Source organism: Otolemur garnettii, unplaced genomic scaffold, assembly GCF_000181295.1.
Source record: "Otolemur garnettii isolate 467f Iridium unplaced genomic scaffold, OtoGar3 scaffold00028, whole genome shotgun sequence".
Lineage (NCBI taxonomy): Eukaryota > Metazoa > Chordata > Mammalia > Primates > Galagidae > Otolemur > Otolemur garnettii.
This window is the reverse complement of record NW_003852423.1, coordinates 9299362-9311964: the sequence shown is the minus strand read 5'-3', so window position 1 is coordinate 9311964 and position 12603 is coordinate 9299362. Positions and strand designations below refer to the sequence as shown.

Here is a 12603-nt window from a genome sequence, read left to right as displayed (position 1 = left end):
TGGGGCAGCCCCCACAGCTCCCGGACTTCAGGCGGATGTGTTGGGCGTGCGTCTCCTGGCCCATCAATATAGATTACATATTTATATCAATCGCGGGCTCCAAGGGCGCCCTCGGAGAGCGGCCCCGCGCCTACGAAACCAAACTGGGAGTGGTCGCGCGGGAACTCTGGCTCGGGATTGGCTGTGGGCGCCCGCCGCGGTGAGGGGGGATTGCTAATCGTATTCAGCATGTTTTGCGCAAGAAATGTCAGCCAGAAAGGGCTATCTGCTCCCTTCGCCAAATTATCCCACAACAATGTCATGCTCGGAGAGCCCTGCCGCGAACTCTTTTTTGGTCGACTCGCTCATCAGCTCCGGCAGAGGCGAGGCGGGCGGTGGTGGCGGTGGCGCAGGGGGCGGCGGCGGCGGCGGTGGTTACTACGCCCACGGCGGGGTCTACCTGCCGCCCGCGGGTGACTTGCCCTATGGGCTGCAGAGCTGCGGGCTCTTCCCCGGGCTAGGCGGCAAGCGCAATGAGGCGGCGTCGCCGGGAGGCAGTGGCAGTAGCGGGGCTCTAGGTCCTGGAGCGCACAGCTATGGCCCTACGCCCATAGACCTGTGGCTGGACGCGCCGCGGTCCTGCCGGATGGAACCGCCTGAGGGGCCTCCACCTCAGCCCCAGCAACAGCCGCCGCCCCCGCCGCAGCCACCTCAGCCCCCGCCGCAGGCCACTTCGTGCTCTTTCGCTCAGAACATCAAAGAAGAGAGCTCCTACTGCCTCTACGACTCCGCAGACAAATGCCCCAAAGGCTCGGCTGCGGCTGCCGAATTGGCTCCCTTCCCGCGGGGCCCGCCACCCGACGGCTGCACCTTGGGCGCTTCCAGCGGGGTGCCAGTGCCCGGCTACTTCCGCCTTTCGCAGGCCTATGGCACGGCCAAGGGCTACGGTGGCGGCGGCGGTGGTGGCGGCGCGCAGCAGCTAGGCGCCAGCCCGTTCCCCGCGCAGCCCCCAGGGCGCAGCTTCGACCCGCCGCCCGCGCTCACCTCCGGCCCGGCGGATGCGGCCCGGAAGGAGCGAGCCCTCGATTCGCCGCCGCCCCCCACGCTGGCTTGCAGCGGCGGCGGGGGCTCGCAGGGCGACGAGGAGGCTCACGCGTCGTCCTCGGCCGCGGAGGAGCTTTCCCCGGCCCCTTCCGAGAGCAGCAAAGCCTCGCCGGAGAAGGACTCCCTGGGTAAGCAGCGGGCACCGAAGGGTTTCAGTCAGGCGGGTAGACTGACAAGCAGACCCAGGAAAGGGAAGGACCAGAGAACCAGGAGCCCGCGCAGCAGCCGGCCCGCCTTGGCCCAAGCTGCAGGCAGGCTGACCTTGTGAACTTGCTTTTTAATATTGGGCGTGGGGACGCAGTAAAATTCACGTCCGGCTTAGCGCCCCACACCAAGATGTCCTCGGCGCTAGTCTCAGCTCCCCCAGACTCGGGGCAAGGACACTAACGAGCAAGACCCCCTCCTGTGCACGCTCTTTCCTGTGGCCCGAGCACCCCAAGCCCTGGTCCGGGCCCAGCTGCGCAGCGCGGCCCACGCGGGGGGAGGGGAGGGAGGGAAAGTAGCTCGCCCTTAGATAGCGCGGATGTTTGTAAGGCATCCAAAATAAGCAGCCGCCAGCGCCAATAAATAAGCTCATTAACCGGCGAAGTTCGAGTTTACGATCCCCCATGCTTTTTTCAAAGTTGCTGGAGGGGCGGGAATCCTCATTGCGGGGAGAAGAAAAGAGAAATCCGGCCTAGACGCCAGGGCTCTAAGCTGGGAGCCAGAGAGGGGCCATTTCGCTTCCCCAAACTCAAGAGTCGCCCAACTGCCCACCCGTAGCTTCCAGAGAGGCATGAGGGAGGACCCTTGACCCCCTGAGTCAGTTTTCCTCTTCCATTGGCTCAGCTATGCCCTTTTGCCTCCTGTCATGGACTTTGGACGATCATGGGCCTGGGATGAGACAGACAAGCTGTCGATCCACCTTCTAAGTAAGCACCCCTAGCTCCCAGCCTGGGGGGCTGCAGGAGATGTTTGTCTAATACGGCAGCCAGAAGCAAAGAAAGACTTTAAGGTCAAGATGTACAGACCTGTCCTCCCAGGCCTTTCTATCTAGGGCTCTAGGAGCACCTACAGCTTTGTGCTAAAACAGGTGTCTGGAAAAGGTGTAAGGAAATGTAAATCGGAAGAGTGGGTGTAGATTGGAGGCCCACTCAATTTTGCTATGATTTTGGAGGAACTGTTCTCTACAGCCAAAGGGGGACATAATCCTCTTCTCTGTGACTGAGGACATCTCTTTTATGGAAGAAATATTGAGAATTCACCCCCAGCGCTGAGCCTGCGTGGCTTTAACCTTCCTCTCTTTATTCTCTTATACGTCAGGCAATTCCAAAGGCGAAAATGCAGCCAACTGGCTCACAGCAAAGAGCGGTCGGAAGAAGCGCTGCCCCTACACGAAACACCAAACACTGGAGCTGGAGAAGGAATTTCTGTTCAACATGTACCTTACTCGAGAGCGGCGCCTAGAGATCAGCCGCAGCGTCCACCTCACGGACAGACAAGTGAAAATCTGGTTTCAGAACCGCAGGATGAAACTGAAGAAAATGAACCGAGAAAACCGGATCCGGGAGCTCACAGCCAACTTTAATTTTTCTTGATAAATCTCCAGGCGACGCTATTCTTTTTCTTTTTTCTTTTTTCTTTTTTTGCTTCCAGAGCGCTGGTTCCCTCCCTCTGTCTTCAGCCTCTGCCCAGGAACTCGCACCTGTATCGGAGCCCTATTCCTCCCTCCCACACTCGCCATCTCCTGGGCCATTACATCTGTGCAGGGCTGGTTTGTTCTAACTTTTTGTTTCTTTGTTTGTTTGCTTGGTGCTGGTTTATTTGTTGTTTTCTGGGGGAAAAAGCCATATCATGGTAAAATAATATGGAGATAGATATTGTCCTAAGTGTCAAGTCGTAACTGGGTTGGGCTTGCTGTGTTGGAGGGGTGTCTCAGTGCTTGAAAAGGCCCCCCGTCCTCCTCCGCCAAGCTGGTTTCCTGCCCAGCCAGGGGCAAACCTAGCCGGAAAGCCGAGGTTCCATTGTTGGCGCTGAGGTGTCTGGCCTGAGGTCAATGGTGCAAGGAGCCTCCACTGGGCACGCCTGCCCGGAGTGCTGGGCTGTGTTTAATCAGGGGATACAGGCCCCTGGGTGTCTTTTTTTCTCTCTTCCTTTCTTCCTTGGCCAAGAGAAGGGCTTACAGGCAAGGACATACGCAGGTTGGCAGAAGGGTTTGACTTTGGCTGATTGAAAAATCGAGAAAGAGTAAGATTAAATTTTTCTTCCTCTGTAAGATATCCCAACTTTAAAAGAAAAAAAAATGACCAAGAGAAGGAAATTTCTCTTTTAGTTTGTGTAAGATCTTGCATTGCCTGGCTAAAACGTTTCATTTACCTCTGAATTTCCATATCCTTCTGGTTGTAGATAATGTAGTTTTGTTTATACATGTGGAATTAGTGAATTTTTTGTCATTAAAATCGTTACCAGTGGTAACATATGACAAGCACACCACAATTCTCCCTATCTTGTGGAGTTGGTTTTTCTTAATCACCCTAGAAAAAATTTTTTTTTCTTTCTGAAAATCACAGAAGCCTAGGAGGGCTGGGCCAAGTGGAGTAAACTAGAGAAGGGAGACATTGTTTGGATTTCCTTTATACTGTGAAGTTACATGCATAAAAGGGTCAAACCTGTAGGTGCAGAAAAAAAACTATAAATACAAATCTGTATAAATGTCTATTATGAAGAATTGCCAATCTTGTTTTAAGCAAATGCATTCTATCATTATTATAAATGTTAGTTCTAGCTCTATTTACTTCTAATCTTAAATCAGAATAAATTAATATTGTATTGCTGCTGTGCGTGGAAAAAAGACGATGTTTATGTTCTTATAGAATAAAAGCTGTGGAATGAAGTTTTTAATTTTACCTCTTTTTTGACTTCTTATCTTCACCTTCCACTTTATCCCTTCCACCACTTTTACAACAGGAGGACTAACCCGAGCCCCCTGCAATTACTTTAGGCATCTATTTAAATATTACCTAGACGGTCGTAATTTGTCTGGGCCCTATAGCCCTGGTGCCGTAAGGTTTGTCGGCTTTTGTTCAGTTTTATGACTTGCTAGTATATCTGGATTGTGACTGTCTTGGACCAGTGGTTTCAGTTGAGAGGGGAGCTGCATAGACAGAGGAAGTCAAACAGGATTTCTTTCAGGAGCCCCAGGGAGGCTGGCAGACGTGGGTTATTTTGTGGGTGCCTGGGTCCAAGATGACCCCCATCCTAAATCCGGGGAGCAGACCTGGCCCACAGCTCATCACTAGTGCCAGCGGCAGCGGTTAAGTGGACCCTAGCGGGGCCGCCTAGGGCTGCCCCCTCCCCCAGCACGGCCTTCCCCACCTGGCGGCCCTCCACAGGGCCACGGGTTTCCTGCTCCCCAGATTGGGGGTGGGGGAGGCGACGCTAGGGGGAGGGGGCGCGGGAGCGCGCGCCCCGGCCGGCAGGCAGCTGGGAGGGAGAGAAGGAAAGAGGGGGAGAGCGAGCTGCGGGGAGTGAGCGGCTGGAGGCCGAGGCCAGACAGTGAGCCGTGCTCGGTACATTCCCTGGCGCTTTCCAGTCTTCCACTGCTGCCGCCGCTTGGCGCCGGCTCACTGAGCTGCAAGATTTGGGAAATCAGCGCGCACACAGCTCCTTCTCAGCTCTCTTCTCGCCTGCTTTCCTTTCTTCCTCTCTCCCCCTCTCTCCCTCCCAGCCTTACCTTACTGGGGCCCGTGGCTTCTTCCTCGGTGACGCATTTGCGGCAGTCTAGGGTATCAGTTGCAGCGGCAGGCGCAGGTTGCCGAGGGGTTGGGCCGGGCGCGATCGCAGTGTTTTCTCTCCTTGGCGGCGGCTGCAGTGGCTGTGGTGGCGGTGGCGGCGGCGGCGGCGGGCGAGGCAGCACCGCGCGTGCAGCACCAGAACTGGTCGGTGATTTAGGTAGTTTCCTGTTGTTGGGATCCACCTTTCTCTCGACAGCACGACACTGCCTTCATTACTTCAGTTGAAATCGTCTCCAGGTACCTGTGCGCGCGGAACCGGGCGGGGCGGGGCGTCAAGGCCCTGGTGGTGCCAGGCATGAGGCCGCAACCTCGGATGTCCCTGCTCAGGAGCCTTGGGTCTTCCTCCTTAGCGCTATGTCAGCCAGCCTGTCAGCCCTCCCCTTCCCCCACACACCTCCACCTGGCCCGGAGCAAGTACTGTCAGGTTAGCAGCTCCTTTTAGGACGCCCGGGGGCGTGGTAGGAATTCTGGGCCTTGGGCCATTCAAGGTCAGGGGCGCGCATGCTTCCATCCCGAGCCTTCCCCACTCTAGGCCTGCACCTGGCCAGGGACCCCGTCATTGTTTTGCAAGGCTGGAAAACACAGACACACGCACTATATCGAGGTGTGATTTCAGGAAAGATCCCTTTACCAACGGAAACGCCCGCTGAACCAGAAGGGACAGGGCGGACAAGGGCTGGGGTCCTGGCCTTGTCACTTACCCTTCTCTCTATCTGCGGCCTCTGGTCCTAGGAGTCGCCTGTGTCTCTTTTCTTCCTTCTTTTTTCCCTCTGTTTCCTTCCATTTTTAGTCCTCCTTTTTTCTTCTGTCCTTTGTTTCTTCTTTCTTTTCTTCTCTTTATTTTTCTTTCATTATTTTGTCTCTCTTTCCCAGTCTCAATCACACCTTCTCTTCTTTCTAAATTATCCTTCAGGAGAGGCACAGGGAGAGCCTAGGGGTGAGAGGGTGTCTAATTTTTGTCAACACACTCATGAGAGACTAAGTAGCCTGCCGAGGAAAGGCCCATGTGGGGAGGCTGTGAGGTGCCGTGTGTTTTGGCCTGGTGTGCCGCTGCTCAGACAAGGCCTCGGTTATGATCACGACCGGATGGCGGCGGCCTTGCATTCGTTCCATCTCCGCCCGTTGCCCAGTGTAGGGGTGCATTCTCAACATCATTATGTGCCCACACAGAGGGCAGGGAAGCCTTGCCAGCCTCACTATAGACCTGAGCTAAGGCCCATCCAGGCCCCGTGGAGTCTGACAATTTAGGGTGCTTCTTGCAGGCTCTTCCAGGCCTGTGAGTCCTAGTTCAGACTTTGACTGCGATGAGGGAGCTCCTCTAGGGTAAAGCTTTACTACTTGCTTGTCAGTGGCTTCTACTAGGTACAAAATTTGTTAATTAAGGCACTCCAGTGCAGCCAGCTGCTGGAGAAGGTGACCCTCCCAAGAGCTGATATGTTTCAGATAGGTAAAAGGAATCCAGAGCCATTGGATACAGACTCGAGTCCTTGTTTCAAGTTGTAGTCTACCAATAGAAGCTAGTGACCACTTCCACTATGGGAAACTGAAAACAAACCATCCCTCCCTTACTCCCCAACACATACACGTATCACTTCAGAATCATGTCCACAGAGGTATGCTTCCCTTTCCAGGCTGCGCTGAGGGCTCAGGAACTATTTTTATTGCTCAGATCACCGATTTGCTATATGACAGGGCTGCAAACCCCGTTCTCTTCAACTCTTCTCCACCATTCCCTGGACCAGAGCATTGGATTTATTTCAGAAATCTAAGGTTTAGAATAACTGTTAGTCATGAAACGGTGGTTTGTAATTACACTCATTTATTATTTCTGTACTCAAACGCAATCCTTTTTGCTTCCAAAATAAAAGTGGACACAAAAGTCCAATATTCTGGCTCCAAAATGTGGACTGAAGGGAGACAATATTTAGTTCTGACCCCCCCCCTTTTAGGCATAAGTAATGTCTGCTTAACACTCAGTGCCTACTAATTATTTAGCAATTGTCCTCTAGTAATTGCCCCAAATGGGGGCTAAGGCTACTTAAAGGAATAGCTTCTTATTTTAAAGAAATTAATAATAATAATCTGTGTCTTCTCTGAGTACAAAAAGTGGAAAAGGCAGTCAGGACGTTTGCAGAGTGAGGGTATTCTTTAGGATTAATTTTTTAAATGAAAATGTGATGCCCTGTGAACTGCTGAATATTTAGGACACCTTGGACTGCGTGGTGGGGGTGGGCATGTCGTAGAAGAATTTACAGGGGTAAAGAAAATATTAAGGGGTAGGAGGCTGAGGCGGACAGGACGGCCACGTCGGAGTTCATTGTTTAGGCCACTTCCCTCTTCCCGGCGCGCGGGCAGTGGAAGGGGCACCTAGTCTATATCTGCCAGCGCTGCAGTTTCGCTGTCTCGCTCCCCGAAAATCTGGTACTGACGAGGGGGAGGGAGTGTCCGGATCCTGGTGTGTATCAGGGTGTTGGGGAACCGGATTAATGGAACTCCTGGTGAGGATGAACGGCAAAAGAGGGAGAGAGAAGGAAGCGTCTGAGGCCGCCAGCTTCGCCGCCAGGGAAGTGGGCTAATGAAAAACACACTCTTGCAGGCACAGTATTCACACGTGAATTTGATTACTCGTTTCTAGGAGTCACTGCTTTCTGTTAGGAATCGGAGAGATTTTTTTCTTTCCAATTAACAGAGTGGCTTTAGCCTAATCATTTGCCCAACCATCCCCCTCAAGGGATGAGAAATAAACTCCCCCAATTTGGCTAGGACAAGAAATGAGATTCCAGTCAATGCCCCCCCCCCCTTCCCATTTTTATTTCTAGCCCTGGACTTGAGCTGCAGCCGCCTTACATTGGGCCTTCTACATTTCTAATGAGTCGCCTTGGACTGCGGGTAACTCAGGCAGGGGCCAGAGCAATGGCCGGAAAGGGAGGAAGGAAGGAACCCTGAAAGGCTCACAGGGCCCCAGTACAGTCCACACTAGCGCGGGCCTTCCAGACTTTGGACCCGAGGTGTCTCTTAGGCGGGGTTTTCTTTTGCCAAGCCTTGATGCCACTTGGCTTTTTATTCCCCCCACCCCCAACTTGGGTTTGGGGAGCGGAATGAGGCTTGCAGAGCTCAGTTTAGGGCCTTCGAAGATGGAGCGCAGAGCCGGGTCGCCAGCCGTCTGCAGCCAGGGATCCTGGTTCCCAGCTAACTAGGAGCTGGGCACATGTATGCGCAGGGTCGAGGCCAGGAGCCCAACATACCGAACCACCAAGCCTCAAACCTTTTGCTTTGGGGCGCTTGGCTGCTTCCTCCCTGAAGGAGCAGTGGCAAATTTGGGGGCTGGCCCGGCTCCCTACGCTCCAGGCATGAGGGCGTGGGGGTCCCGCCGGCAGCACCTCGCGGCGGCCGGTCTTTGCCCCGCGAGCTCTGGTAGGGACAGCGGCGACTCTGCTCGGGACAATTCTGCGTTGAATTTGACTTTTCACGGCTGGCCTGGGGTAAACTCGCCTCTCCCGAGGACCCGCAGGGATTATTTACAGGGAGCTCGCCAACCAAACACAACAGTCTAATTTAACCTTTCCAAGTCCTCGTAAATTTTTACAGCTGGGAGCCTCGGCAAAGGCAAACGAATTTGTCGGGTGTTCCCGACTTCCCTCCAGCTTGTGTGGCTTCTGAAACAATAACTCCTTATGAAATATCATAAATATAGATTTAAATACAGTAGAGCGAGAATGCGATTTGGCTGCTTTTTTATGGCTTCAATTATTGTCTAATTTTATGTGAGGGGCTCGGCCGGCCGCGCTCGCACGCCGGGCCCGCGCCTTCCCGGCGGCGTGATTAATTGTGATATAAAATAGTCCCCTTCAGAAAGGGGGGAGGCAGAGCACAGAGGCAAGGCCAGATTTGATCTTTTAATCTTCGTTGGCCACAATTAAAACAAACCCGATCGTGGAGCGGCGCGATCCCTTTGCATAAAAACATATGGCTTTTGCTATAAAAATTATGACTGCAAAACACCGGGCCATTAATAGCGTGCGGAGTGATTTACGCGTTATTGTTCGCCGAGAGGGCACGTGACGCGCGCGGCCAATGGGGGCGCGCGCGCCGGCAACTTATTAGGTGACTGTACTTCCCCCCCTGGTGCCACCAAGTTGTTACATGAAATCTGCAGTTTCATAATTTCCGTGGGTCGGGCCGGGGCGGCCAGGCGCTGGGCACAGCAATGGCCACCACTGGGGCCCTGGGCAACTACTACGTGGACTCGTTCCTGCTGGGCGCCGACGCCACGGACGAGCTGAGCGCCGGCCGCTACGCGCCCGGGACCCTGGGGCAGCCCCCCAGGCAGGCGGCCACGCTGGCCGAGCACCCCGACTTCAGCCCCTGCAGCTTCCAGTCCAAGGCGGCGGTGTTCGGCCCCTCGTGGAACCCGGTGCACGCGGCAGGCGCCAACGCTGTGCCCGCGGCCGTGTATCACCACCACCACCACCCCCCCTACGTGCACCCCCAGGCGCCCGTGGCGGCGGCAGCGCCAGACGGCAGGTACATGCGTTCCTGGCTGGAGCCCACGCCCGGTGCGCTCTCCTTCGCGGGCTTGCCCTCCAGCCGGCCTTATGGCATTAAACCTGAACCGCTGTCGGCCAGAAGGGGTGACTGTCCCACGCTTGACACTCACACTTTGTCCCTGACTGACTATGCTTGTGGTTCTCCTCCAGTTGATAGAGAAAAACAACCCAGCGAAGGCGCCTTCTCCGAAAACAATGCTGAGAATGAGAGCAGCGGAGACAAGCCCCCCATCGATCCCAGTAAGTGTCTCCTCCCTTCAGACCCGCCGCCGCCTCCACGCTGGCCACCTGGATCTGCTGGCCCGTCAGCTTTCTCTGGAGCCTGCCTTCGCCTCGCTGGGAGCCTCCTGAGTTTGGGCTAGGAGCCAGAAGCTGCTGTTTGGGAGCCTCAGATGGGGCCCCAAGTTCGGAGAGCAGTAAACTGCAGGGCTGGGGTAGAGAGAAGGAGGCTGCTGCAGCGAGAGGGGCGGGGCGGGCACTTCGGCCGGAGCCAGCACCCGCCGCCCCTCTCCTTGGCTGCCGGAGCCCAGGGCAGAGATACTTTGGATCGTTCTTAGAAAGCAGCGCAGCAGACGGAGTCTTTTGTGTGACTAGATTGTCCGCGATCAGCAGCCAGGGCAGCTTGACTTGGGACCCTGGGGGAGATTGATTCCCTCTACTTCTTTCCTTCAGCCCATGGTGGCATAAATTCTGCCCAAGATGAGGCTGAGGGTAACTGGGCCATGAGGGTCCCCATGCCAGATTATTCAAATAAACTGGAGACGTGATCAAGGGCCTTTGGGAGATCCTGCCAGCCTGCCCGGCTCCTATGGCCTTACAGGAAGGTCAAGTAAGAAGTGGGGAGAGTAGAAGGAAAGGTGTGGAAGGGAAAGCACAGAGTCAGTGAGAGGGAGAGAAGTATAAATCTTGCTACACCAACATAGGGCAGCATGGTTTTCCTCTGCTTGGCAAGATCTGTTTCCAAACTTCACTCTGCACAATGTGGGGAGAGTAGGACGAAGGAGAGAAGGGGACAGGACAGAGTAGAAGAAAGGAGGGCCACAGAGGGGAGGAGGCGGCTAAAGTTTTACTGCGTGCAATTGTAAGTGACCGTCCGTGCGTCTGTCTGCCAGAGTGCCATTGTGTCTGAGGCTAGGCAGCCTTTCCTAACCAGTGCAGCCGGTGTCCTGCACTTCGGCCAGAGACCCCAGGAGGCTCCTTAGTCCACAGAGCATGGGGGTGCTTCTCCTCCTAACCCTAGTGTTTCTGTCCCTCCCCTACTTGCAGATAACCCGGCAGCCAACTGGCTTCACGCTCGCTCCACACGGAAGAAGCGCTGCCCTTATACAAAACACCAGACACTGGAACTGGAAAAAGAGTTTCTGTTCAACATGTACCTCACCAGGGACCGCAGGTACGAAGTGGCCCGGCTGCTCAACCTCACGGAGAGGCAGGTCAAGATCTGGTTCCAGAATCGCAGGATGAAAATGAAGAAAATCAACAAGGATCGAGCAAAAGACGAGTGATGCCATTCAGGTTTATTAGAACAGACAGCGAGGTAGAAAGAAAGAGAAAGAATTGCCCGTTCACTTCTCCCTTCTCTCACCCCCTACCCCAGCCTCTACCATCCTGGCACAAAGCGGCTCTCGGCTTTAAACCCCAGGCCACATCTCTCCCCAGGCAAACCATGCTCAGGCTGACTGGTAGGCCTGCTGCTTTGATGGAGGAGGTATTGTAAGCTTTCCATTTTCTAAAAGAAAAAAAAAAAAAAAAAAAGGGAGGGGGCTTTAGTGCTCATAGCTGTGTGTGCTAGCTTGTATATATTTTTAAAAAAATCTACCTGTTCCTGACTTAAAACAAAAGGAAAAAACTACCTTTTTATAATGCACAATGTTGACGGTGTGTTGTATAGTTTTTAGTCTGTGTAGTTAATTTAATTTGCTCTTTGTGTGGCAGATTGCTCTGCCGAGATACTTGAATACTGTGTTTTATTGTGGTAATTATGTTTTGTGACTCAAACTTCTGTGTATTGGGTGATGCACCCGTTGTGATTGTAGAAGCTAGAATTCAATTCGAACTCAGGTTGTTTATGAGGGGGAAACAGTTGCATAGAGTATAGCTCTGTAGTGGAATACTTCTGTATAACTAGGCTGTTAACCTATGATTGTAACTAGCTGTAAGGATTTCCCAGTGAAATAAAAAAAAAAACTTTAAAAACTGTTCTCGGGGATGCATAGATTCATGGTTTTCTTCACTTTTGAAATGTGGGTATTTTAGTCTCTACATGATCAGTAGTCCTGTCTTATCCATTGTATATACAATCTATGTTAATAAGTACATAATCAGACAAGCTTGAATATTGTTTTTGCACCAAACAGTGAGGAAATTCAGAGCTATACATATGTGCAGAAGGGTACTACCTATGGTTTATGCATAATTTTAATTGGGGAAAAATGAATGCTATTGTAACCGAGTTAATTTTATTGCTAATAAATTAAACACTATGAAACCGCCATTGGGCTACTGTAGATTTGTATCCTTGATGAATCTGGGGTTTCCATCGGCTGAGCATACACTGTATATTTTACAATAGTTACCTCAAGGCCTACTGACCAAATTGTTGTGTTGAGATGATATTTAACTTTTTGCCAAATAAAAGTATATTGATTGTTTTCTAATTTTTTTTCCTGCGGGTCTGTTTTTTACACCTTTTCCAGGGTAGGGGAGCCGGAGTAGAGTCTCTGGGTGGAGGTTTGGGTAGGGTAGGGTGAAAGAACCCTACTTTTGCCTGTGGCCTGCTTTTGGGAGCCGAGGCCTGTCAGGCAGCCCAGCAGTCCTGAACCTCCCAAACAGGCCAGCTGCCTGGCCGCTGAGCAGCAAAGGCAGGCTGGGATACATAAATGGGCTGTGGGGCGAGGCTCCTGACCAGTCAGCCGGGAAGCCCTGGGAAGTTGGGCTGGGGTACCAGGTGTCGTTGGCCAGTAGCAGTGGAAAGGCCATTCAGTCATCTTGGTGCCCCCAAGAAATTTCCCAAACCGGGGCCCATAGAGATGTCTGGGGCCTTCTCCGGCAGGGTGGGGGAAGGGGGGCGGCAGGACAGAAGCTGAGGGCCTGCGTCCTAATGAGGCTCTGAAAAGGGAAACTGGAGCTCGATTAGCCCAAAGAGGCCAGAGCAATAAGCATTTGGGGACTTGCAGAGACCACAAGACCTGGGCCCTCGC

The 12603-nt window shown here is 53.3% G+C and overlaps 2 protein-coding genes across 2 annotated transcripts; both read left to right on the top strand.

The window, feature by feature from the left end:
• The first annotated feature begins 220 nt into the window (after nt 1-220).
• On the top strand, nt 221-3968 carry HOXA10 (homeobox A10). Its single transcript, XM_003788528.2, has 2 exons — nt 221-1211; nt 2386-3968. The coding sequence occupies exons 1-2, from the start codon at nt 245-247 to the stop codon at nt 2658-2660; spliced, it is 1242 nt and encodes a 413-aa protein (XP_003788576.1). The 5' UTR covers nt 221-244; the 3' UTR covers nt 2661-3968.
• A 5022-nt stretch (nt 3969-8990) lies between these two features.
• Nucleotides 8991-12060, top strand: HOXA9 (homeobox A9). Its single transcript, XM_003788529.2, has 2 exons — nt 8991-9643; nt 10670-12060. Exons 1-2 carry the CDS (start codon nt 9064-9066, stop codon nt 10906-10908), a joined length of 819 nt encoding a protein of 272 aa, XP_003788577.1. The 5' UTR covers nt 8991-9063; the 3' UTR covers nt 10909-12060.
• The last annotated feature ends 543 nt before the right edge of the window (nt 12061-12603 follow it).